We start from the raw sequence: 27,991 nt of genomic DNA, 5'->3' as shown, positions 1-27,991 counted from the left end.
GCCCTTGAGATTTGGTCTTGCGGAGATTCGTGTCAGCAGTCCGTTGTATAACCAACTAGGCTGTCACCGCACTTTCTTATTTCTTTATTACACTACCGATAATATTTCAATATTTATTATATACACCTGCAACTCATCTCAAGTTCTACAAACTTTAAAATTGTAAATGTCTACTTCTGCTAGATTTCTTGCTAATCTAAACCTCGCTGCAGGAGTAGTATTAATAATAAATAATATCAGCCCTGTATTATATACTGTCCCGCTGTTGGGCACGGGTCTCCCCTACTACTGAGAGGGATTAGGCCTTAGTCCACCACGCTGGCCTAGTGTGGATTGGTAGACTTCACACACCCTCGAAGATTCCTATAGAGAATTTCTCAGGTATGCAGGTTTCCTCACGATGTTTTCTTTCACCGTTAAAACAAGTGATAATTCACAAAGAATACACACAATTATTTTAGAAAAATCAGAGGTGTGTGCCCTTGATATTTGAACCTGCAGACATTCGTCTCGGCAGTCCGTTCCACAACCAACTAGGCTATCGACAGCAGCAGGAGTAGTGAATACCAATAAATGATATTATTAGTCTGGGAAAATCCGTAATCCTCAAGGTGTTTCAGCCACCTGGCACCGATGGACGTCGTGTGAACATTCTATGATAAGTGTTATGTACAGAAATAGTGTTTGTTATAGCTCGCACGTCAGCCGCGGATCTGTTTTACATCAACTAGGGATGAGCAAGTAGGCACTTACACTCCAAAAAACGAATTGAGAAACAACAAACATTATTTTACTTCCAAATAGTTAAGTAACTTTTTTATAAAGGGATAGTGATTCTAGTGCACATGATCTCTTTTTGGAAGAATAATAACACATGAGAATTTTTATTTCGTAAGCACGGTGGAATACCAAACATTTCAAAGTTAAAGTTGTTAGATGATGTTTCTATCATTTATGGGCGGTCGTATCGCTTACCATCAGGCGAACGGCAAGCTCGTCTCGTCATTCAAAACAATAAAAGTTGACACCAAAAATTATTATATAAAATGTGTGCGTTTTGTATATCGTACAAACTGAACAACTTTGTTATTTCGACTTTTTCTTCTATTTTACCCCGGGTTATCAACCCATAATGAAACTTGCTCAGCTGACCGCGTTTGCGTCAAACTTTTTACAAACATATGTGAAAGACATTTTCTAAAATTACATATAAGTGTCAAGAAAATTAACTATTGTATCTCAATGAAGATTCTAAGGATTACAACTTTAGCTCGACATAACATGTATTATGGGACATAAATAAGCTCTATGAACTAATAATTGCCTGCCCTCTGACAATCAAAGCGTGAATATAAACGCGGAACTTTCCAACAGACGTTACCCGAACATGTTTGTAAACTTCATCACCTTGGGGCAATACGGATCAATCGTTTTCGCTCACAATCGATTACAATCCGAAATAGACGCGATGTTACTGCTTTCGTCTGTCTATTCGATTGAATATGCGGAAACTTTACACACGTGTCATGGTTGAAATTGTCATAGATTTAATTAATGGGCGTTTATTCAAAACGAGCTTAATTACGTTTTTAATACGCATTATTATATCGTTGAAATAGAATATAAAAATAATTTTAGAAATGAAAACGATTTCTAGACAGCCTTATTTCTGAGTGTGCTGTAATTGACAGTAATGTACGCATACATACACATGTAATAGCGCAATATAACACCAAAAAGCCATCAATCCATTATAACAATTTATTAACTCGGCTTAATAACTGGATATAAATAAAAACCCCCAATAACTGGCTGTGCCCCAAAAACAAGGGCGTAAAATATGCACAGCGGGTATCGAACCAGGCGTGGGGGTGAAAGGGAGGGGGTGTATGACGTCACCACTCCGACCCGCCAAAGTGCCGCCGAAATGCTTCAGTCCCGCACAGACCTTGATCCGTCGAGCCACGACAAATAGGCTGAATGAACTTGGTTCCTTTGAATGGGGTCTTAAAAAAGTTGTTCAAGATGGCGTCTTTTTTGTTTTGTGTATTGGGACGCCGCTGAGGTGAGGTGTACTGTGTAGTGACTAGATTTGTAGTTAGCAGTCATTTTCATTCATATTTATTTTAAGATATGTAATTTGTTCTCAAATTAGTGTGAATAATGCCTTTTAAAAAAAATAGTATTTTTGACAAATTAATTTAATTGAATTTGTAAATACTAATTACAATTACTAATACTAATAATTATTACATCCTGAATAACTGTGCATGGTAATAACAGCACTAGTATATTATTTATTTAATGTTTGAAACTTAAAGAAATGTAATGCTTATTAATATATACACTAAGGATTAGATTCCGACCGACTTAAAATTATGTATTTGTTTTATTTCTATTTACAGAAAGAATCAACATGTTGAACGACATAATACATTAAAACATTTCAAATGAAATCCGAATATTTTTTTTTAATCTGCCTGAATTGTATCCGAAATTCAATTTTAATGCATGTATTTAAATTCTAAATATGATATTTTGTGTAGTCGTTCAATATGTTACACAAAGCATGTCTAACTATATGTCTGTCTGTATGTGTTACGCACTGCATGCAGTTGGCACGCGGCTTCGACCAATGACAAACTACAAGCCGTTGGTAAGAACACCATTACATTTTATTTATCTATTTGTAAATTTTAATTCACTGGTATTTGGTAAAAAGTATTGCTAAGTTTCACTTACAAGCAATTTATTGCTTCACTGGTATTCTTTAGTAGCGCAACAACTGGCGACTTTTTGTTCTCTATTCGATTATTGCCGGCCTAAGCAAAACCAACAAATAGAAACACAACAATCATTCTATATAGATGGCGCTGCTGTTTTAGGCATTTTGTACCAGGAACGACTTCTTACGCGGGCAACTAGAAGCAAATAGAAATTCTGAAGTAACCGGCATCAAAGGCAAGCCTATGACGTCGATCGAATACCTACAGACTTGAAAAATGTGCCGAACCATTCTGCAGATATAGGGAGATCGTAACCAGTGATAATAAACCGTTTGCTGTCAAGACCAGGCTCCAAATGTTTTGGACGACAGCCAGAACTATAACATGGCTTCTTTGATCGTTATAACAATTGCCCAGGAAATAAAGAAGATGGATGCCACTTTAATGTATACAATTGTGCTAGGCCATTATACTACGGATTACAAGTCTGTTGTACATCTACGATTGTCTAAGAACGATTGCCGTTTATTTAGTATGTTGTGTACTTGTTTCTATTTGAAATAAAAAAATATCACGTCACGGGGCGGAGATAAAGGCTGCAAGAGTCTTCGAAACGTCAAGAGACGATTATAATATAAAACAGCGATAAAATCTGCGAAATAGTTTCATTTTTATGTCTAACATTCCCGTAAATATTAGAGGATATTGTAAGCACTGGCCTGTCTCAGTATTGTAGATGTAGTTTGTGCGATATGATCAATGCTCCGAGGTCCCGGGTTCAATAAGGGGTTGGACAAAGTGATATTGTTTATACTGTAATAGGCTTGCTCACTATCACGCACGGTTAGAACACACAATGCGAGAAGTAAACGCTCTAATTGCAATTCTAGCTTCCCACCCCTATGCATATGTTCCGGGAAAACTAATATCTTATGATAATGACAATGCGGTGCCAGGACTTTGTAATCCAAAATGTTTAGTGTTTCTGTTATAAAGGTCACATATTATGTTTATTATCGCACTGTATGTAATTCTTCTGGAGCTCTACCATTTAAGTCACGTTTCCAATGTGTTTTTGTAAAACCAGCTACAAATACAACATCTAAAGCATGTTAGGGGTTTCTGTAGTTTTTAAGGGCAATATTAATAAATCATTCTTAACTTTGAATTGGATCTTAAGTAGGCATTTAATGTATCGAACTATTTAATGCACAAAGCTCAAGTTATAATAATTTCTTATGTTTATGCGAATGTTAGACATTGTTATAAAATTATTTTACGGATTTCATCGCGGTTATTTATATTATTATTTTAAAGCAATCTTGAGTTGTCGTTTAAAAGTTGATCTCAACGAATTTGGCATTATTTAATATATAAAAGAAATCTTAAGTTATTATTTAAGAGCATGCTCTCAGCTGATTCGTTGTTTAATGAATAAAACTCAGCTGCCATAATCCCATATGCTTTGACTTAAGGTAATATCATTAAAAATGCTAATGTCTGTTATTAAAATTAAACTATTTTTCGAATTTTATTGCGGTTTTTATATTTTAATTTTCTCCCGAAGTTTCGAAGACTTTGCAACCTTCGTAATCACGGGGAAGACTGACTTTAATTGTAATGTCTTATATTCGCGTAAACATAAGAAATCATTATGCTTATATCTGTTTGTAAAATGGGACGACATTAAGACGCTAACTTTAATTTCATAGCGTCTCAGCTAATCGCATTTAATCTAAACTGAGTTGCATCCATTAATACGGCCCTAAGTTTATGTAAGGTTCCTATAGTTAATATAAGTAGTAAATTAGTTATAGTGCTTGATCCTATCTGCACGATTTTGGAATGTAAGCACGGTTTTATTTTCTGACGTACGGCAAGCCACAGTAAGGCATTACCTATTTTCGTAATGTTTATGACTGTTACGTTGATTACTTTTCATATTCACCTGACCAAGGACACTTTGTTAATAAACATAGCTCTTATGTCTTCTGCTTTTTAAACTTGGCTTTCGCAGAATTTTAAGAACGATCCATCCAGTCAAAACAAATTGGTATTGGAACAATGTTATGTTTTTTACTCGTTGCAAATTAAAGTATATTATGCACATAAAAAGCGAATCTTATATTACAATAACATTGCCACTCGTCTAAATAGCAAATTCGATCTAAGAACCAATGTTTCCTTAGTCATAAATATTTTTATGCTAAATTCTTTACGCGTCGGACAGATCATTTTGCAAAGGTACGAATTAGTTCGGTTATTAGTATCCGGTTTCAACAGGCCGGCATAATTATGTCAACTACCGAGGGGTAATCATTTCTCGTCGGTCGCCATGCTCGTATAAAAAATCATAGACGTTGTTGATCTTACATTAGTAAGAAAAAATTCCATACTGAGGCAACTACGGGTGGGACGTGGTGCATAGCGCATGTCCAAGCCGCCCCCAGGATCTATAAATATAATAAATTATTACGAAGTTTGTAGCGGATTAGGTGCTGAATAGGTTGAAGAATACAAAAATAATAACGGGAACAGTTTTTATAATGCTAAAGCATACCTTATTGAACCATTTACATGTCAGAAGATCTTTTGGTAAATCGTATACACCAGTTTAATACATTTCAGCATATTTACGCAATTTCAATTTAATTTCAGCATATTAAAGCATTCAAATATAATAGCATATAAATTACCTGTTATATTTGAATGCTTTACTTATGCAATAGTACATGAAAATGAAGGTGTGGAGAAGCAATTATAGAATAACATAAAAAAGAATGATATCAACATTACCTTTCTTACCAATTTCATATTATTTTATTGAAAAATTAGCCCCCGCCTATATCCTTGCAAGAGATACCATGCATGTAACCGATGCACCAAAAATTTGCGAGGAAATTTCTTTAAAATATGAAGATACCTATCATTAATATTTTATATTATTCTATACATAGCAATGAATTTAATAATGATAATAACAATGTTGACACTGTTGTAACAACTGAATCTGAAATGGTTGATATTGCTGTAAATGACAATGAACTTAATGACGATGATGATAATGTTGACAGTGGTAAAACAGCTGCATCTGTAATGATTGATAGTTAAAGTATTGGTATGGATGTTCCAGGGCTCGGCGGATTCAAACTACTCGCAGCCGTCTTCGGAGCTGTCGCTGGACGAAGACAAGGAGGCGCTGCGCCGCGAGAAGGAAGCGCAGGCTCTCGCACAGCTTGATAAGGCTAGGGTAAGTACTAAACACTATATTTTATAATTAATCTAAAAGCGTTCTTGTCCCAAATATCCGAAAGTACTTTTTGGTAAAATTTACAACAATAAATTTGATGGTTAGTGTAGTTAGTTCAAATATTATCGCATCTAACGATAGTCCATCGGATTATACCGGCTTGGTTTACTAAATGTACCCATACTGTCAACCATTCACAATGGAAATTATCAAAGGATTGTGTGAAGATTTGAGTGCAATAGCTATACGCCAGCGGTAATTAAATAGTACCTATCACAAATGTTGACTCGAAGATCAATATAGGGTTTAATATGTATGGTGGCAAGCTATTGCAAGAGATGCCCTTGAGAGAGAAGAGACGAGAATTACCTCCTGATTTCCAGAAGTATTTTATTTGTTTGATTCTAGAACGATTATAATAAACCGATAACACTAATCAATAACTTATTTCCTTAAGAATATTGCCCAATTTATCAATTGCAAATATAATAATAACAATAAAAAAACATCTAAAACACGTAGGCATCCAGCAAACAATGCTTAGTACAAAATACTATAAAATAGATGAAAATTAAGTGACTAGGTTTAAATACGAGGGACATCAATCCTTAAGATGATATTCCTAATTTGTCAAGTTATGCAAAGCATAAAGATTTTCCGCCCCACATCAACCACTACAACTTCTGTAAGCCAGGATCAGCAGTGGCACGCATTTTATAATACCGAGCGGTGAAGCTCGATGAGTCTCAGGGAACACTAATTTGTCTTTATCCCGCAACGAAATTAATCAAATAGAAAGATAGGATTCAAGAGACGAAACTAACGCAATAAGTATTATGTTTCTGAAACTAACGCAATACGTATGATGTTTCAGTCGAAGCCGGTCGCGTTCGCAGTGCGCACGAACGTCGCATACGATGGCACCATCGACGACGACTCGCCCGTGCACGGCAGCGCCATCTCCTTCGAGGTGCGCGACTTCCTGCACATCAAGGTAAATATTAACATTCAGTACTTAGATTCACTTTTTTAAATTGTATAAGATAGTTTCTTTGGTTACCATAATTTCATCCATAATTCCACTATTTATGGCCTTTTTCATCTTGGTTTAATATAATATCTTAAAACTATAGTTATAAAATATGCGGCTGAGCAAGTTTTAAATTCTATTCAGTGGTTGAGTCAGCCTCAATTATTATTTCTTAAACATCAAATTTGCCGGTAGTCATACTTCAATTCAGGTGACTACCTGGTAAATGGACCACTTATAAAAAGACTTCTCGCAACATTAGAAAACATGATTTGTATTCAAACGTAGATTTTACGATTGAAGATTTCAATAAAGGTTGTAGGAACTCGCTGGATGTAGACCGCTTCTAACTAGTTAATGTAGAAATCATCGGGGGTGGCCTATGTCCAGCAGTGAACATACTATGCCTAGCTGATGATGTCGTCAACTCTACGTGAAGTAAAACAGGAGACAAAAGAATGAAGTACGTATATTTGTCTCCTGCTTTGCTAAGTGTACGTTTGTTCGTGATGCAGGAGAAGTACGACAACAACTGGTGGATCGGGCGGCTAGTGAAGGAGGGGTGCGACATCGGGTTCATCCCGTCGCCGGTGAAGCTGGAGATGGTGCGCGCGGGGCTGGCGGCGCGCGGGCGCTACACGCGCGCGGGCTCGGCCGCCAACCTCGCCGGCTCGCTCGCGCCCGCGCACGCGCCGCACCCGCCCCTCTCCAGAGGTAGCACCCCCCCCACGCCCGGTACGTCGCCTCATTTACACACCGCCTTAGCTCTGTCTTTCGGTTGGCTGTGGGGCTCTTTTGAGTCTGGTGGAATCAATTTTGGTCATGTTTTGATTTTGATTTTACCAGACGTATTTTTAATTCAGAATAAATAGTGGCCTATATGTGATCGACGTTCACAAATATTAAAACTTTGCAAAACGCAGTTTCTATAATACCGGTTATAAATTCGATATTAAGTTATATTAGTTAAATTGAGTTATGGCTTTAAAATTAAAGAGTTCCGCTGCCCACCTGCTAAATGCTTTTCATACACCAGATAAAATGACAAAGAAAGATGATAAAAATTAAAAAGATAACGAATTATGAAAACAATATAAATAGCTACACAAATTTTTGTATACATTCAGTCAATTTAACTGTCAGTATTTTTATCATAATTAAATACACATTTCCAGATTAACAAAAAGAGACTTTCACTGGCTCACTATTACAAAGTTCTATGTTATATTATTTAAACTAATAGAATTATATATAATATGTCACATCTTTCCGTGTCTCTTTCAATAAAAACAAAACAATCCCAAAAGATAAATAAAGGAGGAACCAAGAATAGTTGTCTTTTCTTATTTTTAAAATCATGAAGATTTTATATCTAATTTTTCCATCAATAAGACATAGAACCTAATAATAGAAAACCAGTGACAATACCCAGAATTATAATCTTTATTGATGATTATTTCACCTACCTAGGCTTTCAAATTGGTTGCCGGTAGTCAATACTTAAATGCCATTTTGATCTTTAATTTATAACGTGTCTTATTTATCTGGTGTGTAACGTACAACGCAGTTCTCTTTCTTTCCAGTCGTCTTGCTCTTTCTAACATATACTAAAAACTTTATAACTAAATATTTGGCTTGTATGAACAAATAGCAAGACGATTTCTTTGTGTAGTCGTATCTCGATGTTGTTATATTGGCTGCAATTTGAGTTTTATGTACAGTGTGTTCATTAAATGCTATAAGCTGGATTTTTATTTGAAACCTTCTTTTTTTATGATCTTTTATTATAATATATTGGCTTATGGCTGATACTTACCAAGAGTAGTTTTATAACTTAACATATTATTAATTCTAGGGCAGCTACGTTACAAGTTTAACTGATTTTGTTTCACATTCATATTTTTATATAAATGTCCAATCAGCTAGATAATAGAAAATGTATACAAAAACCTTTTTTGAAGGCAATTGATCCTATAGCTTATAGGAATAGTATTCAACCACCCAAGGTTTTAATATTCTTATAATGAGTAATAACTTTTACAATAACCTTCATTGGACATCAATAGTGATTCGATACATAATTTTTTTTTTTATTCTTGGTGTTAATTTATTTTAATTAATATTTTATAAGAAACTAATAGTTCGAACGGCAAGTTTCAGCTTATAACATTTAATTAGCACAATAATTATATTATATGGGGGATATTTTACTTTAAAATTACAAGTGACATCTATCTTCTGAGACTATTTTTACTTAATTATTACTTTTGTATTTACTTATTAAATGTTAATATTATCATTGATATTTCGTATCGAAAGCTGTATTACTTTTTAATATTTAATTTTATTACATTCTATGCCTTTTTGTTTAGTTAAGAATAATACCTTAGTTGTATTTTTTTTTTATAACATTTTGACGTAATAAAATATTTCAGAGATTAAACTTGACCATTTCATGTTATCATATAAAAAGTCTATTTATATTTCCAAAAAACCCTAGTATATCAAGGCTCTTTATTTTTATATTTGGTCTATTACTTTCTAGCCTTACTAATTTTGTTGTCACTTGTAATTACTAATTGGAATGAATAAAATATTTATAAGAGTATGTATTGTATAACTGCTTTGTACAATCATTTTCCATCTCACACATCGTCATCAGGTGTAATTCGCTCGAGTTTCCTGGTTTCTATTACTCATACAAGGTGTAAATTTTGATGTTTGTCGTCATGCAAAACACTCCTAGTACTTTCAAAAATTAGTAAAATTCCCTCATCTTCCTTTTTTTATTTTGAAATCAATGTTGTGTATTAAATGTACAAAATGTTACAAACCAAGATTGTCTCAATATCGGACAGTGAGGTAAGTTTGACTTGATGTTGTTGAATAATGTAACTTTATGTTTTGTACTGCCTCAATTAAATGTTAGCTTATATTCTTGTGTAATTTATAAGCAATATAGAAAAGTGGCATAGCTTTAAAAGTCTTATTTATGAATAAAATAAAGTCAATAAAACGAAAATATAACTTATAATAGGAGTGTGAGCGTCGGCTTACGATAAAAGCCGCGCGTTGAATATTTTTACACCCTGTATACCGTACTCACTTATGCCATATTTTCAGATGTACCTTCCTTCGACCGAGGTAAGCTTCACTCACGTCCATACGTAGCCAGGAAATGCGTAATTTCACCTTTATATTCTATTGTTATTTAATTTTTACTTATTTATTTATTTTTGCAAATAATTCGTTTTGACATTGCCATTCCATTGACCATTGCACGAACCCTTTATTTATTTTTATTTTTTTCAGTTTTTCTACGGAATGCAATATTTAGCGAATTATATAAATATGGTTTAATATTTCTCTGTTATTAATTTTTATCGGTGTATTTGGTTGGTATATTAAAGATCATTTTTGGCATAGTTCTAGAAATGTGCTAAAAATGATTATTATTGTATTTATTACGTATAAATGTAAGTATTATCCGGTGCTGGTACTGAGGTTGATCCAAATTATTGACATATGTTATAAGAATGCCTAGAACTGCAAAATCGTGAAATAAATAAGACATATCGATACTTTAATAAAAACAAAGAGTATTCACAAATATATTATTTTAATGAAGGTACAATTTTTCTTCATGATTCAATTATAATTATTTGGATCAACTTCAACTATTATTATTATTTAAATCCCTATGTTGTTTGGAATGGTAAAACCAAATTTATTATATGTGTGTCCCTTTATATAAATGTTTAAGCACGGTATACCTAGTATATAGTCCCAAGTAAAAATAATTTTGTAATTTCTTTAAGTATAATGATACAGAAGCTCGTTTACCGTAAAATATACGCCTCCTAAATACATATTATGTATTCTTAAACTAAAAAGATGTAAACCGTAGAAAATACTTCTAATATAATGGCTTTATGCTGGAGATCAAACAACAAGAACCAATAATTACTTTTATTTCTATGCTATTTGATAAATTGAATTAGTTCTCATAACGATCTATGAACAGTATATTTAATTTTATCAGTCCAAATAAAATATTAAGTGATATATTCTTCAACTCTGTTCACTTTACTACTAGGTAAAGGTAAATTACCAGACAGACAGGACAGATGAGCTGATAATCTATTGAAAAGCTTTTAATTTTCTTTTATGATTTCCATGTGCTTCTCCTCAGGTCCAATCTCCTAGTCTCTTGATCTTCACACCGCGTGACATCTCTACCCAAGCTGACTAGCCCTCTGTCTCCAGGTGAGGAGTCAGACTCAGCCGGCCGCGGTCGCGGCGCAGCGCTGCCAGGCAGCAAAGAGAAGAGGAAGCCCTTCTTCAAAAAGCAGGAGGCATGCACGCCGTACGACGTAGTGCCTTCCATGCGCCCAGTGGTTCTCGTAGGACCTTCGCTCAAGGGTTATGAGGTCACGGACATGATGCAGAAAGCGTTGTTCGACTTCCTGAAGAGACGGTTCGAGGGCAGGTGAGCTGGTGAACTTGTGAGATGAGTGAACAGGTCGGGATGTTGTGGTTGCTCAGTTTACTAACAATAGGCTTAAGAGATTTTATATTAATGCTTTTTATAAAGTTGCAGTATTGCAGTTGCATTCTTGATGATAAAAATTGGAATAAGACGGGAAGAAAAGGAAAATATTAAGAAAAAAGAATATTGTGTAGTTCTTCAAACGATGTCCAGTTAGTTATAGACCAGGTTAAAATGAAAGGTAGTGGTAAGGAGACCGCAGCTCCCGGCCTGCAGGGGCAGTACCCGCGGCAGTACCCGCGCTAAGCTGAGTGCACGCTTGCAGGATAATAATAACTCGCGTGACGGCGGACATATCGCTCGCGAAGCGCTCGCTGCTGAACAACCCGTCGAAGCGCGCCATCATGGAGCGCTCCAACTCGCGCTCGACGTGCCTCGCGGAAGTGCAGGTACCTCACCGCCGCTCTGTTGCAGGATCATCATCACGCGCGTGTCGGCCGACATCTCGCTCGCCAAGCGCTCGCTGCTCAGCAACCAGCCCAAGAAACCCTTTGTCAATGCCAGGAACACTTGCCTGGCCGAGGTGCAGGTGTGTCCGCGGACAGCGCCAGCGGGGACGCTCGGTGACTGTAGTCCGACCGCTTTAGAATGTTGGCCGGTGGAGCTTGGATCTTAATTCGATGTGATCGTGTGATGCCCGAATTTAACTACTAAGTCCTTAATATACGAATCAGTTTTGCCTGCATTAGTAGCGATTAACTAACATTATACCTAACAGACATTAATATCCCGTCCTGATTGGAAAGCTTGCCAGTTGTGTGTTGACAGTTGATTTGATGGTGTCATCTTCCGTCAACTAACAATTTTAACGTCCTATCCTGAGAATGGAATATCTATCAACTAATTAAACAGAGTGGAGGAAGATTTTCACATAATTTCATATGATGATTAGTGTTGTAATAATCATAAATCTCTGCACGGACTGGGCAATCTTCAGCCTCTCTCAAACTATAGTCAACTTTTACCCAACGTGATGATGCTATGTTTACGCCGCCCCGAAATCATTTTTAAATACACCGATTACCGTTCAATTGAACATGTCCAAATATATTTCACACCGAATATTAAAAAAATAAATATCAATATTCTGTGTCTCACATTTGATGTAGATACGGCGACAGCCTCGACCGTAGCGAGGCCCTAAGCTAAAGCAAAAATAAGGTCCAAGGTTTTAACAGTTTCATCGGTAACATCGAAAAAAAGGTCCCCCAAGGCACCGCACGAGGCCCCTCTAAGCACGAGGACTCGGGCGGCTGCCTGGTTCGCCTTACCCAGTACCGACTCTGTTTAGATAGGACTAAACAACTGAAGCCTTGTGGTTATAAATCGTTCATAAAGTTTGAGTTGTTGGAAGACGCATGAGAAGAGAATATTTTTAACGAAGCAGTGAAGTAACATTAGCAAATATTCCTGAATCAGTCCTTAACACCCAACCTGTTCTAGATATTGTGTACCTGTATTCAACTCAAGATTGTTTAATAACAGTAAATTCCTAGGAATATCAGCATAATCACCTCCCCTGCTAAAACACACGTGAATTCCTTCCTTCATACAGATAGATAATTTGGGATTTCGCACCTGTGGATGTAAAATTCGTTCCTGTTGATTTAGTACCATGAAGGTAGTTTCTTATGAAACGTGTTGAAATGATTATCGTATAATATATCTCGTACAAGGTTTGCTTCTTCAGTATTTTTGTTGTTTTTAGAAAAGAGCCCTATGACCTTCAAAATAATGTTGATATTAACCTTAATAAGAATTGATTTTCCAAGAATGCGATTCCTCACTTCTTATGTCTATTAATATAGGTTTGATGTTCCACTAACGATATTTGTAGCTAAAATCTACCCCAATTCCACAAAGAATCTTCCTAAATGACTCTTATGATCTACAAAATAAAGCCGATACTGCATGAACTCTTTCTGCTTAGGCGGAGATCGAGAGAATATTCGACCTGGCGCGGACGCTGCAGCTGGTAGTGCTGGACTGCGACACCATCAACCATCCGTCGCAGCTCGCCAAGACCTCGCTTGCACCCACCATCGTGTACTTGAAGATCACTAGCCCGAAGGTAATAAAGCCTATTTTAATTGCTTATTGGCAAGTCGCAGGTTTTGTTGCTTTACTACCTTTCTCCTTTTTGTTCATTGAATAAATATGAAGGTTTGTGAAGATGTTTAGTTTAGAAGTTTGGAATGTTCGGTACTCATTAATTTAATATTAATAGCTAGATATTATTTAGGAAAGGACGTTCAACTGGACGAAGTGGCACCAAAACCACTTCTATAAAATAATATTTCATTACTGATTGAGCGAATTCATTTACGCCATTTACAAAACTAATTGTAATAGTGCTTGTTCTCATTATTTTTTTTAAATTTGACATTTCTCATATTTTACTGATATCTCAATTGGTCTTACCTTCTACTATGTTGTGATTATGAAATATGCATTTGCTTCACCAGTGTATTAACCAAAAAATATCTCTTTTTCCAGGTGCTTCAACGCCTAGTAAAGTCCCGCGGGAAGGGCCAGACGAAGAACCTCTCCGTGCAGATGGTGGCGGCAGAGAAGCTGTCCCAGTGTCCGCCGGACATGTTCGACGTCATCTTGGACGAGAACCAGCTGGAGGACGCGTGCGCACACATCGCGGAGTATCTCGAGGTACGGCACAGTGGCGAAGCGTCCATACAAGCCGATTCCTACCGGGTTACCTTTTGTAAATTAATTAAAAATAATAAAAGAAAAACGTAACAATATAACTAAAATAAAAATAGTATATTCACACAAGTCATCTTATATTTATTAATATAATCAATACTTCAATGACATCTGTCGTTCATATCAATTCGTTAAATCGTAACGCGCGCGCAGTGCTCGCGCCTTATAGTGTTCGAAGTGAACTCGGCCGCGCATAGCTTCCTTCACGATATTGTTGTCTCTTTCACACGCAGCGCGGTGTCTTTGTCTAATGTTTTTGAAGTGACGTAAAAATACATGTGTGCGTGCGTGTTTGTGTACTTCAGGGTAACCTGAGAATTTGCGGCTTCATGTTTAGCTATTGGCGCGAAATATTTTTAATAATTTAGAATCTATAATTAGTGTTTGTGCGTAATTAATTCTTGTTGGGCTCTTTTAGGTACCTATGTTCAAAATATATGATTATTTTGTAAATTTAGAGACTAGACATAATATATTAGAAGGAAATTATTAAGTATTATGATTATGATATTTTATTGATTTTAATTTATTGTGAACAGTGTATTATATTATGTTAAGTGTAGAAAAAAATATTTCGTCGGGTTCCCTTTTGAAAATTTTCACCCTTCGCCACTGGTACGGCAGCTATGAGTAGTGTGGAGTAGCGACATCTCTCGGCGGCGGCGATGTTAGTGTTTGTGTAGTATTGCTGTTGAACGATAGATGGCGTTCTAATGTATGCGCGGACTCTGCACCAAGTAGTGTAGAGAAATATTTTTTTGTAATTATTACACCACTGTTAAGGTGTTTAAGATTTTTTTAAGGGCCTCTAAGAAATGACGAGATGGTGTTGAAGTTTTTTGAGTTTAAATCTCAATAGAGCATTTTTATATCTAATGATTTAGTATATGTTTATAACATAACTATACATATATACGTATAATAAAAAAATATCAAAAGATTACCACAATACATATATGTAATTTTATGAAACAGCCCAAATCTAGGTTGAATGTAAATGCGACTCTGTGTATGTACTGCAGACGTACTGGCGCGCGACGCACCCGCCGAGCGCGGCGCCGCTCTCCGCGCCCGCGCCGCGCGCGCACCACGCGCACCACGCGCACCACGCGCACGCGCACGCGCAGCCCGGTGAGTACACACACCACACACCACACACCACACACACAACTACAATACGACGTCTTACTGCTTCACTGCATCTAACTAGACATTTTTATTCATATCAATACCAATAGAGCTAAGATTGAGATCCTAATGACAATGTTTTTAAAAAAAATATTATTTGATAAATAAGAATTGAAGCAATAATCTTGCAATCAGTTTCTCTCTGTATAGGTTGCGGTAACAAAATATTATAGTGATGATTGTCCGAGGTACAAAAATACCATAGACTAAAACATTACAACCTCTCAATGCCATTAAAAAATATATAAAGAAAAAAAAACAAAAAAAATAATATCCATTTATATGTACTATTATCAATATATACTAGTAACACGGATAGTATTGCCCAATTAATACTATTCATAAACTGTAAAGTGGCTCGGATGGGTGTCATGTCTTATCACACCTTTCCCCGTCTAAAAACTTTACATGTCAGACAGTATGAATTTTGACCTTACTACTGTCAAAAAAAAGTATATTTTTAATTATGGATGTTCAGTCCATTAGTCTATTTCTATATATGACATGTGTATACTATGTCATTCCTATTATACTGTGTTAAAACACCCCACATCTCTTTACAAATGTCATCATTATTTTTTACTGAAACTAGAATAATTATATTATTATACTATTCACATTTGTGTTTAGTTAAATAGAGTAAAATAAAACTTACAGTAATACGAAACGCAAATAGAAATCTTATATTATTAGTTTCTGATTTAACATTATAGATACAAATTTATTAATATTTTCTGAATTTGGTAACATTTACTAATAATTATTAAAACCAGGTTATGTTGTACGTAGTAATGTTATTTTCAAGTTTTACGACATATTAATGTAACATCATAGTATTCTTACTAATATATTTAATCAATTTCATAAGTATAAGATCTTAATAACTGAACAGTAACTAACTTCCACTGAACTTAACTCCATTACAACTAACTACCCTCTTGTAACCTTGAATGTCCCTCTTTTGATCCCCCCGCGCATTCCGGAGGACACCGCGAGAGGTCCGACTCCTACAACTACGAGAGGGAACGAGGTAACTAACAATACTGTAACATTATAAACATTGTTTTACCGATTTCAGCGCGATGACACAAACTTGCCGATATTGCCATCTAGTGGTAAGATTTGTGTCCAGTTTAACTCGATTAATGTTGATGTAGTGTGGCTGCTTGCCGCTAGATGGCACTGTGACGCAAATTGACACAAATACAAGATAATTTTTATATTTTATTATATTATGGTCAGTTTATGCCAATATTAGGAATCTCAATCCGAAAATTCGTAATGAAAACTGCTTATATATTTGATTCCTTAAATGTTGGCATAAACAATAATAATTTAAAAAGGAGTTCATTTCTGTAAATGTAAAAACATTTTTTGCGAGATTTATCAGAACTTAGCTCCTTTATGCTTTTATATATTAAATATTGATATGTTCCATAGAACATGATCTTGCGCCTGCGTCATAACGTTGATATACCACTAACAACACATTAATCACTGCATTTATGTTGTAATAGATGTTGTGTACATTTCGTGAGTCCTTACGAGGCATTCGTATGGCGTATTGAACCAGCCCTGTTGATTCCAGTACAAGCTTCGGGTCAGGCACACTGACTGCCGGAACACCTCAGTCTCGTCTGAAACACCGTCGTTCTACCGCCGCCAGGTTGCCAGATATTTATGCCAGATATTTTTGGCTCCCGTCCGCCCTCTAACTGCTTGCGGGTTTTGCTTGTACTAATCGAAAATGTACGGGATTCGTACCACGGTACCGTTTGTGATGGATTGGCTAACAGTTTGCATTTCCAAAAGGGTCTGTTGCGAGATTGTGTAATTTTATCTAAAATTTACAAAAAAAAAATCTTGGTGATTTAAAAAAAAAATAGATTTTTACACCATAATTATACGATATCTAAGTCTTTGATATGAAATGTAAAAGTAGGTACGAAAAGAAGTATATAATACTTAATATATTAGAGATCATTTCATATTGAAGGTCATGTCATGATGACACATTACATTCATCTCCTCATAGCCCTGACGTCATTGCCAAGACATTCGCATGCTCAGCCCCCCCCCCCGCACATGTCGCGCTCACAGCCCCCGCCCCCCGCGCCCCGCGCCCCGCCGCCCGCTCGTCTCCCGCCGTGCGCGGCCGAGCGAGCGCGGCTGACCGTGTGCTTCTCCGCAGCGACGCCGTCCACTCCGCCCTCTGCGGAGGTGGTCCTCCCCTGCCCGGGCAAAGTGCGCAATACCGGCGAGCTGCCGGCCCAGGTGTCCCCCACTAATGTATCTTAGCGCCCTCAGTCAGTAAGTCTGGGTGTCCCCGTCCCGGCGGCCGGGTCTTGGCCCGCCGCCCGTGTGCCGTTTGCTGTGTGACGTTTTAGTGGCAAAAACTCCGGCCCGCTTCCGTCGTCGGTTTTGGTTTTGATTTTGTTTTATTTACCACATTTGTGCATTTAAGCCTGTTCGCACTGCGTGTGGACCGATTCTGAGCGAGAGATGTCGACAGGTGGCAGAGCGCGTGCGCCGCGGCCGGAGCGGCTCGAGGAGGAGTACTACCCGCGCGACCGCTACCAGCGCTACCCGCGCGACTACCACCCCGCGTACGCGCACGAGTACGGCGCAGGCGCGGGCGCGGGCGCGGGCGCGGCGGCCGAGCCGTACGGACACGACTACACGCGCGAGTCGTACCGCGACGAGTACCGCGAGTACGGGCGCGAGTACGGGCGGGAGTACGGGCGCGAGCCGGCGCCGCCGCGCCGCGACCGCGACTCCGACGAGTACGGACCCTCGCGCCGCGCGCTCAACGCCGTGTAGCGACGCGCCGGCGCCGGGCCCGGGGCCGGGACCGGGACCGGGACCGGACTCGGGGCCGGGCCCGAGGAGGCGCCGGGGGCGGAGCCGGAGGCCGAGGCGGCGGCCGGTCCCGCGCCGGCGCGGTATCGCTGAGCTTTAGTGACCGCTTGCGCCTCGCCCGCCTTGCGTTGATTGTGTACATTTTAATGATGGTCAAGGAAGATAATTTTAGTACCGTTAGATATTATCCGTTTCCCATTTTTTGAACATACTCTGTAATTATATTGCATCGTCTGTACTTCATTGTTGCAATCATTTGTAAATAAAATACTTTATATCGATACCTATTTGTTTTTATTTAGATCTTTGTCAATAAATTATACTACTGAATAGCGTGGTAAGGAGATCGCTTATTCGATGGTAAATATCAGATCTTATCTGTTTACAATAAACAGAAAACCAACATTTTAACTACAACGTAGTGATGATGCGCATCAAATAATAAAATAATCAGCAATATCTACTCAAAGTCATAGCCTGAGATTGTAATTTTATACACACGCCCATTATTTATAAGATAAGAAAATAAGAAATAAGTGCAAAAAGGATAAATGATTCCAGTAATTCCTAAAATGTCGGGCAAAGTGTGTTTGGTTATCAACTGAAACCTCCAACTAGCGAATAGGAACTTATGGTATGTATGAAAATAATAATAATGAGTAAATTTAATAGAAAAAGAAAAAGAAGGAAATAGTTATACTATGGGTAATAAATAAAGTATACAGCAATATCATAATAGTGTTTAGGCATCGGTTTTAGACATACAGTGCGTATCTGCCGCGTCACGCCGCACAAAGCGACACTCTTCAGTGCATCATCCGCCAACAGATGGCATTTTTGGATGATTAATAAAATTCATGCAAGATTTGTTACTCAAAATCTTACTTCATAATTTATTTATTCTCCAAAACTTATTACACTAAAAATAGAGTATTATTATGAAGTAGTATCAATAACTAAATTATGAAATATAGACGTAAAATAAAACATCACATTTGAAAAACGAATCAATTTATTACATACATTTGCTCGAGATAAATTCGAAGACAATGTTTTGTCCATTAAAAACGAAGTGTCCTCGACTTTATAATAAATTATACAATGCAATTGTAACAGATAAATAATATCTTTATAATATTTTCGCTCGCTTGCCTCTTTGGTGTCTACTAGCTAATTACAATATAAGATTATTTACAAATTTAGTTTACCATCTTAAAGATTACGAATTTAAGAAATTGTTTTGCATTGAGGTGAAACGCTAACATCATTTTCGATGTTATTTAATTATATAAAAATGTATATACCGTGTTTGCGATTATATTCCATCAAAAATATAATAGTGCCAGTGTTAAACGAAATAACACCTTAACAACTAGCGCCATCTATGTGTGGTGGCTCGTAAACTTAGTTAATGAGCTCACAACACTGGGCGTTTATTTATTACATTTCAACTGCATTTACGTCAATACCGCGGAATAATGTATAACTTATTTTACCATCGGTAAAAACATTTTTCCTGAACAATAGCATAATGTAAATATTCAAATAAGTACATTTATACTATTGTTCAAAAATACGTACGGACGTTATTGTCACAAACACTCACTGTAATCCACAAATATTAGGGAATTAACTATTGCGTGTTAAATTCTCGCTTTACTTGTACGATTACAAAACAAACAATAGTTAAAATATAATCACTAATCGTTAATGAAGAAAGGATTCTGTGTTCAAGATTCTTCCCCCACACACCATTACGTAGTACAAAACGTATGAACTAGCGCAATACTGATTATAATACAATTCTAGCTGCAAACGGAATCCGTGTTGTCTCAAACTCACATAAGGGCGATTTTAGCACGCGCCACATTCTATTGAATAGTTACTTATACATGCTATTTATTAAAAAGAAAACAATTCAAAAGACATTGTGTGTGACTATATATTGTCAATTACAAAGCATACCGTGTACACGAAACAAAAACGCCCAAACCAACGTGCAACATCCTCAAAGCCATATCATATTTCACCTCGTCCTGTCCTTCATTTCTTTGGTTTACCACTTCAATCCCGCGCCGTATATACACTTTACACTCACTATTTACAATAAAACACTTCAGATATAAAGGTAATCGTTTTTTGTGTCCCTACAGTAACTAATGCTCGGAAACTTGTACACCGGGCTGTATTTTCGTTTCCCTTCGTCCGATTCTAGGGAGAGGGCCGAAAGGGCTCTGGAGGGCTCTTCGTCGGGCTCCTCGGCGGAGGCGGCGGCGGGTGTGGAGGCGAGTGCGCGGGGCGGCAGGGGCGGGAGCGGGGGTGCGCGCGGGTTCCGCCGCACGCGGAAGTGACAGTCGCTGTCCGTCGGCCACGCTCGCTGTACCAACAGCGGGAGGTCATCTGGATGGAGCTTCCGCTCGTATTCTTGGGAAGGGGACACCTGTAAAAACAGAGATTCGTTTTTTATACCACTTTGAAAATGTCCTCAAGAAAATTCTATATGAAAGTGTTTCTGAGGCGTTAAAAACTACACAATTATTTTCCTAAACTAATCAACTTATTATTAAATAAAATCTCATGAAATTTTGTAGCATATAATATAGTGTGACACCATTAAAATCAGTCGCAATAACTGACCACTAGATGGCATTATATTAAATCTTACCTCATATAAGGAGAACCGCTCAACGCCCTCCGTGGAGTCGTAGCAGTGGAGTAGGATGGCCAGAAGCTCGTCAGCCGTGGTGCGCTCGCTGGTCAACAAGCACTTGTACTGCGAGGAAGACATCAGCGCCGAGTCGTAGATCTTCACCAGGCCGCCTGGACGCATCTGGAGTGAGAACCTGGAATAAAGAGAAAGTATAAAGTATTGTCGGAACCGAAATCAAGGTGAATGATACATTCAGGGATTTAACTCGCGCTGTACTAAACGGAAACTAACTAAACGCTGTACTAAATGAATTGTATAATATTATATACTTAAAAAGATAACACCCTATGATAATGTATGTACTGGTGGTAGGTCTCTCATATGCGAGAGTATGCCTGGGCAGGTATCACTGCAATGTCTATTTCTGCCGCCAAGCAGCAGTATGTAGTCACTCTTGTCTTCCGATTTGAAGGTCATTGTAGCCAGTGTAACTACTGGACATAATAAGACTTAATAACATCTCATGTCTCAGGATGGCGAGCGTAGTGGAATACAAAACAATATTTTGTAATTCAAAGTGTTGAATAGTGTTTCTACTGTTTATGGGCGGTCGTATCGCTTACCATCAGACGAACAGCAAGCTCGTCTCGTCATTCAAAGCAACAAAAAAGCATGTGTAAAATGATTCAAAATGTATTTTAACCATGTCCCACATTCACATCCCGTAAGTTTTTTATCAACGACCTTTATTATCAGCATCACAAGCTCCACTAATTCGCAGTAATCCTGCACGCTTATCAGTGAAAGTGGGTGGACTGCCGGACTAGATTCGGTACCGTTGGACCAAGATAAACAGGGGTAGAGGAAGGGCACGGACACTCGTAATCCATAGCGAATAATATCAGAACATTTTGATTTGATTTTCCGAAGGCAAGGTAATAGGGGTTACTTCTTAAAACGATAGGAAATAATGATACATTGAAGTAACACAATTTTTCCGGATATTATCGTGTTTTTTATGTTGAATTTATTCTCGACGTTTCGAAGACTATAGATAAAGTAGTTTTTAGTCTTCGAAACGTCAAAAAAATTTAGACTTTTAAATAATTATATTTCAACAATAACATATAATATAGAAAAATTGTAGTTCCCAATTCCTTATAACTCCCAAAGTTTTTATAAGGGTCGTTAACAACAATAAATGTGATCAACAATAACTATTATTTTGGACATGAGCGATGGTAACTATTTACTCGCAAGGGTAACCAATGCGCTCGCTTGTTTTAAAAATATTTACTAAAGAAAGTACAGATACACCTAAGTTTACAGTTACAAACTAGTCCATAGTTAACTTATATAGAGACTAATCGTTGCAGTTCAACCTCATAAACTTTTATTTGCTTTCACAGCTGTAAGTAATTTAATACAGTGTCTGAGAGAAGTAGTTTTATTTTATAAATATAGTGTTTTGACATCGTAAAACAGGTAATATTTTTGATGTGTTAGAATCCATAAAACAGGCGATATTATTTACTATCTTGTCAATAAACGTCATCAATTAATTTTAATTTACCTATGATTTATCACTTTGTATTTACAGCAATTTTAAAATAATTAAAACAACTGAAATTTATGTTCATTTTTTAAATAAAATTAAAATTTCAAATGGCTTAGCAATAACCATCCTCACCATTACGATTGTCTGTGTCTTTATTGTAAAGTTGTTACTGAACATGTTAATCACACATATCACGAAATAAACATACATGCTAAATATAAAAATAAACCCTGTTCTAGTTTGAAATCCCATTCCTGACCCAGGGCCCTTATTCTGTATGATAGTGTAAACGCGTAACGCGGCCGTGTCATGTTATCTTCGAGAAATGTGCGTGGAATGGTATTCTGTAAGCCAAATTTCTATAGTCCTAAACATGATGCATTGTGTTACGTGCTTGTTACACACTGTTTAAATAACGTGCGGGATAGAGAATAAGGCCCCAGTATTTCTATCATTTACTGTATTTATAATTGTTTCAAAATGTCACGCCATAAAGATTAAATATAACTGCGACAAAAAAGAACTAAAAATATGCTGTCATTATCAACAGAAAGACTGATAGGGAGTACTCAAAACCCACTCTTTTCGTAGATATTATACCTATATATTCATGGTTCAAACCTAACATCTCTGTCTATCATCCTTGCTACTAGAATTTTTTTTTTAATATCAGAATCCAACAAACGATCTCAATCGCTATCTTATAATAAATCACGAAATCAACCATACAATATCATAATGATATCTTACGTTTACGCGAAAATTAGACATTAAAATGAATCTGGTTTACGTAACTATTCGCGATTTAGTAGTCGTAAACTAATTTAATTTCTAAATTTAAAATCAAAATACACATAACTAATTAACATTGGTTTAATGTAGAGATCAATCTGAACACAGCGCTTGGTATAGTTTATTGGTTTTGGGCGCTACACGATAGAACAATCCCAGTACATCCACACTCCACACATAAACGTTAAGTACGCACTGTTAAGAGCTCTACCGACTGAGTGCAACTCTACATAGAGTAGAGTCGAGCGCTGTCAACACATGGCGCTACATCATCCATATGGTCAATAAAGCCGCCGACTTTTTACCGTTTTTATTTCTTTTCGGACGGATTTAGGGACGGTCGTGGGGGACAGAGACCCCTGGTTAAATAGTATTTTATAAGCGATGTTTATTTATTAAAATTTTTATTCATTAAACCGTGCTAAGTGAAAAATAGATGGCCACAAAATATTGTAATTTTATTAATCTACTAGATTTTGCTCGCGACTTCGTCCGCGTGAAGGATTTTTCGGGATAAAAGTCCCGTTATATATTTTCCCCAGATAGAAAGTAGCCTATAACCTTCCTAAGATCTTAAACTATCTCTATCCCAAATTTCATAAAAATCCGTTCAGTAGATTTTTAGAAATAAACACACAGAAAAGGGGACTTTGTTTTACAATTTGTATAGATAAAAACACACTAACTTTATGACGTATCATTCATTAGACAATCCAATAAATATTTACATGGCCCAGGTGATATTCTTAGAACCTATCATTACTCATAACTCAGTTAGCCGCAGTGTAAGAGAAAGGAATAAAAGGAAAACAACTTAACTAAATGATTTACATTTAACAGGACTGTCTTTCTTAATTGTATTGCTAAAGTTTCAACCAGTTTTTGAACGTTTACAGTCACAATACGAGTGTTGAAATTGTACTGTTGGGACTTGTTCCATTGTGTTGCGGCCGGTGACATACAAGCGTTTAGCAATAGGTCGCTCTTATCCATTAAAAATGTCGAAATGCTTTCTAATAAACTCTAATTTATTTAACTCTCAGATCGCGTAACATATTCTATACATATTTAAAGACCTTGTAAGTATCACAAATATTTAATGAGATAATCAATCAATGTTTTAATATATTTAATATCAATACATTATTACTAAACAAGGCATTGCATACATAAATCCTTATCTTGCGTGGCACAGTCAGCTAGACTCGAATAATTTTAATTACAATCTTTTTTAAATTTAAATTCTATACACTAAACTTAAAATATGTTTTACAATATTTAAACTTTACTTTTTGCATAAATGCCCCCGTTAATACCTTCTGATTACGTGCCAGACGGCCCGTGTTTACAAGCCGGGAATAGCCCAGGCCGGAAGGGGACGGAAAAGGGACAAAAGCGATTCTTTTTCGGGAACGTGTGGCCGGTGGTCCCGTGTTGTGGCCGGCGCGACACGTTACTTGTGTATTGAGCATGATTTGTTTGTTTATTCAAAGGTTTTTTTTATTATAAAATGTAGGTGAACGAATAAGTGGATTGTCAAGTGCAAAATATTATCGGTGCGTATTGTAACTACATTGACAAATATAAGAGTTGCGAATTAGAAAGAGCTAGCCTCATGGGATAATAACATGGATGTAGATATCAGTCCCAAATTACAAAATAATGCTTACATATGTATTCAGGCTAGTCAAAGCAAAGATCCTTAAACTCTCGCAGAACGATATTGTATAAAAAATCGTGGAGTGTATATGTTATAGATACTTATCTATAACATATACACTCCACTCCACTAACAGCGAGTTAATACCGTGAATTACAAACCAAAAACGCGGAACACAATCCCGGATACGACACAGCGTAAATGTGTCATACGAAATACCCGACGCGGAAGCCGAACTAGCACCTGTATATTACAAATAGACCACTAAGCCACTTCGTTTATTGTCCTATCTACTTGATATTACAACTTACTATCAACATGATTGCGATTAGAACGGTGAGGTTATGGGTTCGACTCCCAGGTCAAGCTATCGAAAATTTATACCCGATTTTCTGATCACACAAGTCACGACGACACGACAATATTGACGAACAGTAGCGTCAGTTGCACCTCTGCCTACCGCTTCAGCTCAAAGGCGTGTGCATATTAAATTGTATGGAATTCCCAAACATGCAATACGACCTTTGTTGCATATCTGTATAATCGTACCACTGTATACTGTAATAGGCAAAATGGCTTCCGTGGGGAGGTATTGTTTTGAATTTGACCTTAGATATAGAGATTGTGGTAACGTCTTGTTATGGATAACGATTACCGTACACAAGGTTTAACACCCGCCATAGTGGTCCATGTAAATTAGTCGAGTTCCGGGATCAGCTAGTACATATCGGGTTTCAAACAGGCCGGCATAATTGTACCGACTGACGAGGAATAATCATGTCTTGTCAGTCGACATTCTATGTAAACTTTACTCTGCTTACCATCAGGTGTAGTGGATGACTGCTGTAATTTAAAGAATAAAACAAAGAAATATTGCAAATTCGACTTACTTAGAGTATCCCTTAGGATGGCAAGCCTGCAGCGCTGCCGGTCTCGCGTCATCGTCTAACACAAGCGTGGTCCGCAGGCCAGCGGCGCGCACGCGCACCTCCATGCTGAGGTAGAAGAGGCGCGGGTCGCGGTGCCTCATGCGGAACTTGCCCAGCAGGGTGGCCACCACCTCGCGCGCCGTGGTGCCCCACGTCACTGAGAGGGTCTTGTACTCGATGTCCGGCCTGAGACGACGCGCGTACACTTTTATTGTTGTCTGCGGGCAAAAATATTAATATAAGAAGGGTGTTTACAAAGAAGGATAAGACTTAAGGCATACATATGCGCGTTAGATTTTTTTTAAGGAGGTAAAGTTTTGTTGGTGGTACAATATATTTTATATCCGCCCGAATAGCGACCACCGTACACAAGTTTTTAAAAGCCGCCATAGTAGCCCACATAAATGTGTTGCGTTCTGGGATCAGCCTGTGTATATCCGGTTCCAACAGGGCGGTAATCATCTCTCGACAGTCGATATTCTATTAAACCCCACTTCACATACCATCAGGTGCAGCGAAAAAAGAAATGGTGCATTTTTATTATATACTCTCGGCGCGTACGTTCGTTAAAGTACAAGGCACTTCAATATATCGTGTTTCTGCATGTTTTAGTTGCGTTCGAGGCGCGACGTCAAGTAGTTCAAAATATATATAGGCTCAACTGCTTGAATACGTTCTGTAGTATCGTAAGAAGCGGCTATAGTATTTGTATTAAAAACTATTTATCAATTCTCTTATATGGTTAAGAAGCATTTATCATAGTTCAACGACCTTGTTTCTTTTGCTCAATCATGTATGCATAGATTTTCCTCAAATTCCTACCGCAATAATAAGTTTACTTTCCTTATAGGTGAGTAATTTTTAATAATTCTACTATATGGTTTTTTATTCGTTTGGCAATACAACAGCATTTTACAAATACATATATACCCCAATTACAGGATAACACAATATTTTTATATATAATAAAATGATAAAAAACATTTAGCTTTTCGTTTGAAACTTTATATTAATCATGTATCCATGTATGTTTTGTGAGTTGTTCATTTTAATAAATAAATAAAAGTTTATGTATTAGGTAAGAAGACACTCTATATTACAGAAATAAATTTTAAAAAATCAACCGCGAATAATATTTGGCATAGAATATTTCATTCACTTAATTGAAGCAAGCTCTAGTTGTACTTCAACTGTTCAAACTCTATCAAAGAACAATGCAAACAAACTATCCTGTTATACAAGTATATGCATAATTGTTCTAAGAGATATTGTTCGCAAATCAACAAATACAATAGTCTGCCGACAACAACGAGTAACAGTAATGTTCCCAGACGAGAGCTCTTTGTTCATACAATCTTTATAACTGGTAACAATCTTTCGCAGAGCTTTTGCTCGCAATGTGCATCGAAATACATGATCATAGAGATTTCGTGAGGAGGTAGGCAGAGGTGTAACTAGTAGACCTGGACATAGCCCAACATATATCTGTGTGAGATTTGTGCTCGATGCAGCGATAGGCTCGCTCCTTATCACATCATGGGAGGGAATACTTGCAGCGGAAAGACGGTGCGCCAGTTGCGCTTCTGCCTACCCAGTGAATAATTACTCACAAATTCTAATACCGGACAACTTATACAAATCTTTAAAAACCAAACAGTTTTGACTGTCCATCCTATGTTATTTAAATAAACAACCTAAACCCAACTTTAATATGACCAGAAGAAAACAGTATTCTGCGTGTACACATTGTCCGAGTATCCGGCTGCGCAGGGTTCGTACGTAACAGAATGCAAGGATTGCCACCAAGCAGGTTCTCACGCGACCAGTTCCCACCGCGCTCCATTATACACTACATTTGAATGCTGCTAGCATGGAGAAAACATCTAAATACAACATTTTTAAAATCTCATTTGTCTAGGACTATAGCATTGATACACTCTTGGACTACATTGCCGTCGTAAGTTTTTGGTGTAGGCAATGATGGCAAAAGCTCGAAGTAGCGATAGACTAATCTCTTATCACATATTGGGACATAAGTTAGTGTGGAGGAAAGTAGGTGAACTTATTAAACTTCTGCCT

At 37.2% G+C, this 27,991-nt stretch overlaps 2 protein-coding genes across 11 annotated transcripts in view; one reads left to right on the top strand and one right to left on the bottom strand.

The window, feature by feature from the left end:
• Positions 1–18,606, top strand: part of LOC115443413 (voltage-dependent L-type calcium channel subunit beta-2) — a 186,368-nt gene extending 167,762 nt beyond the window's left edge. For 4 of the 9 annotated variants that reach the window (XM_037441688.1, XM_037441685.1, XM_037441691.1 and 1 more), the window contains 10 exons: positions 5,860–5,976; positions 6,851–6,970; positions 7,522–7,741; positions 10,130–10,150; positions 11,273–11,495; positions 11,821–11,944; positions 13,486–13,626; positions 14,052–14,219; positions 15,299–15,407; positions 17,977–18,606. In XM_037441688.1, the coding sequence (XP_037297585.1) occupies positions 5,860–5,976; positions 6,851–6,970; positions 7,522–7,741; positions 10,130–10,150; positions 11,273–11,495; positions 11,821–11,944; positions 13,486–13,626; positions 14,052–14,219; positions 15,299–15,407; positions 17,977–18,284 (1,551 nt within the window). In that variant the 3' untranslated portion in view covers positions 18,285–18,606. Of the gene's footprint in view, positions 1–5,859; positions 5,977–6,850; positions 6,971–7,521; positions 7,742–10,129; positions 10,151–11,272; positions 11,496–11,820; positions 11,945–11,969; positions 12,085–13,485; positions 13,627–14,051; positions 14,220–15,298; positions 15,445–16,396; positions 16,495–17,976 lie in introns of all 9 variants that reach the window. The other 5 variants (XM_037441687.1, XM_037441692.1, XM_037441693.1 and 2 more) reach the window with 4 other exon arrangements.
• Positions 18,607–19,317: 711 nt separating this feature from the next.
• The window catches only part of LOC115443280, a 77,525-nt gene continuing 68,851 nt past the window's right edge, over positions 19,318–27,991 (bottom strand). For both annotated transcript variants that reach the window (XM_030168634.2, XM_030168642.2), the window contains exons 3-5: positions 25,874–26,130; positions 20,989–21,166; positions 19,318–20,763 (exon numbers count right to left, since the gene is read on the bottom strand). In XM_030168634.2, the coding sequence (XP_030024494.1) occupies positions 20,440–20,763; positions 20,989–21,166; positions 25,874–26,130 (759 nt within the window). In that variant the 3' untranslated portion in view covers positions 19,318–20,439. The remainder of the gene's footprint in view (positions 20,764–20,988; positions 21,167–25,873; positions 26,131–27,991) is intronic.

The sequence above is a fragment of the Manduca sexta genome, chromosome 23 (genome assembly GCF_014839805.1).
Source record: "Manduca sexta isolate Smith_Timp_Sample1 chromosome 23, JHU_Msex_v1.0, whole genome shotgun sequence".
Taxonomy (NCBI): domain Eukaryota; kingdom Metazoa; phylum Arthropoda; class Insecta; order Lepidoptera; family Sphingidae; genus Manduca; species Manduca sexta.
The sequence above is the reverse complement of the archived record's forward strand: the minus strand, read 5'-3'. Positions and strand labels throughout refer to the sequence as shown.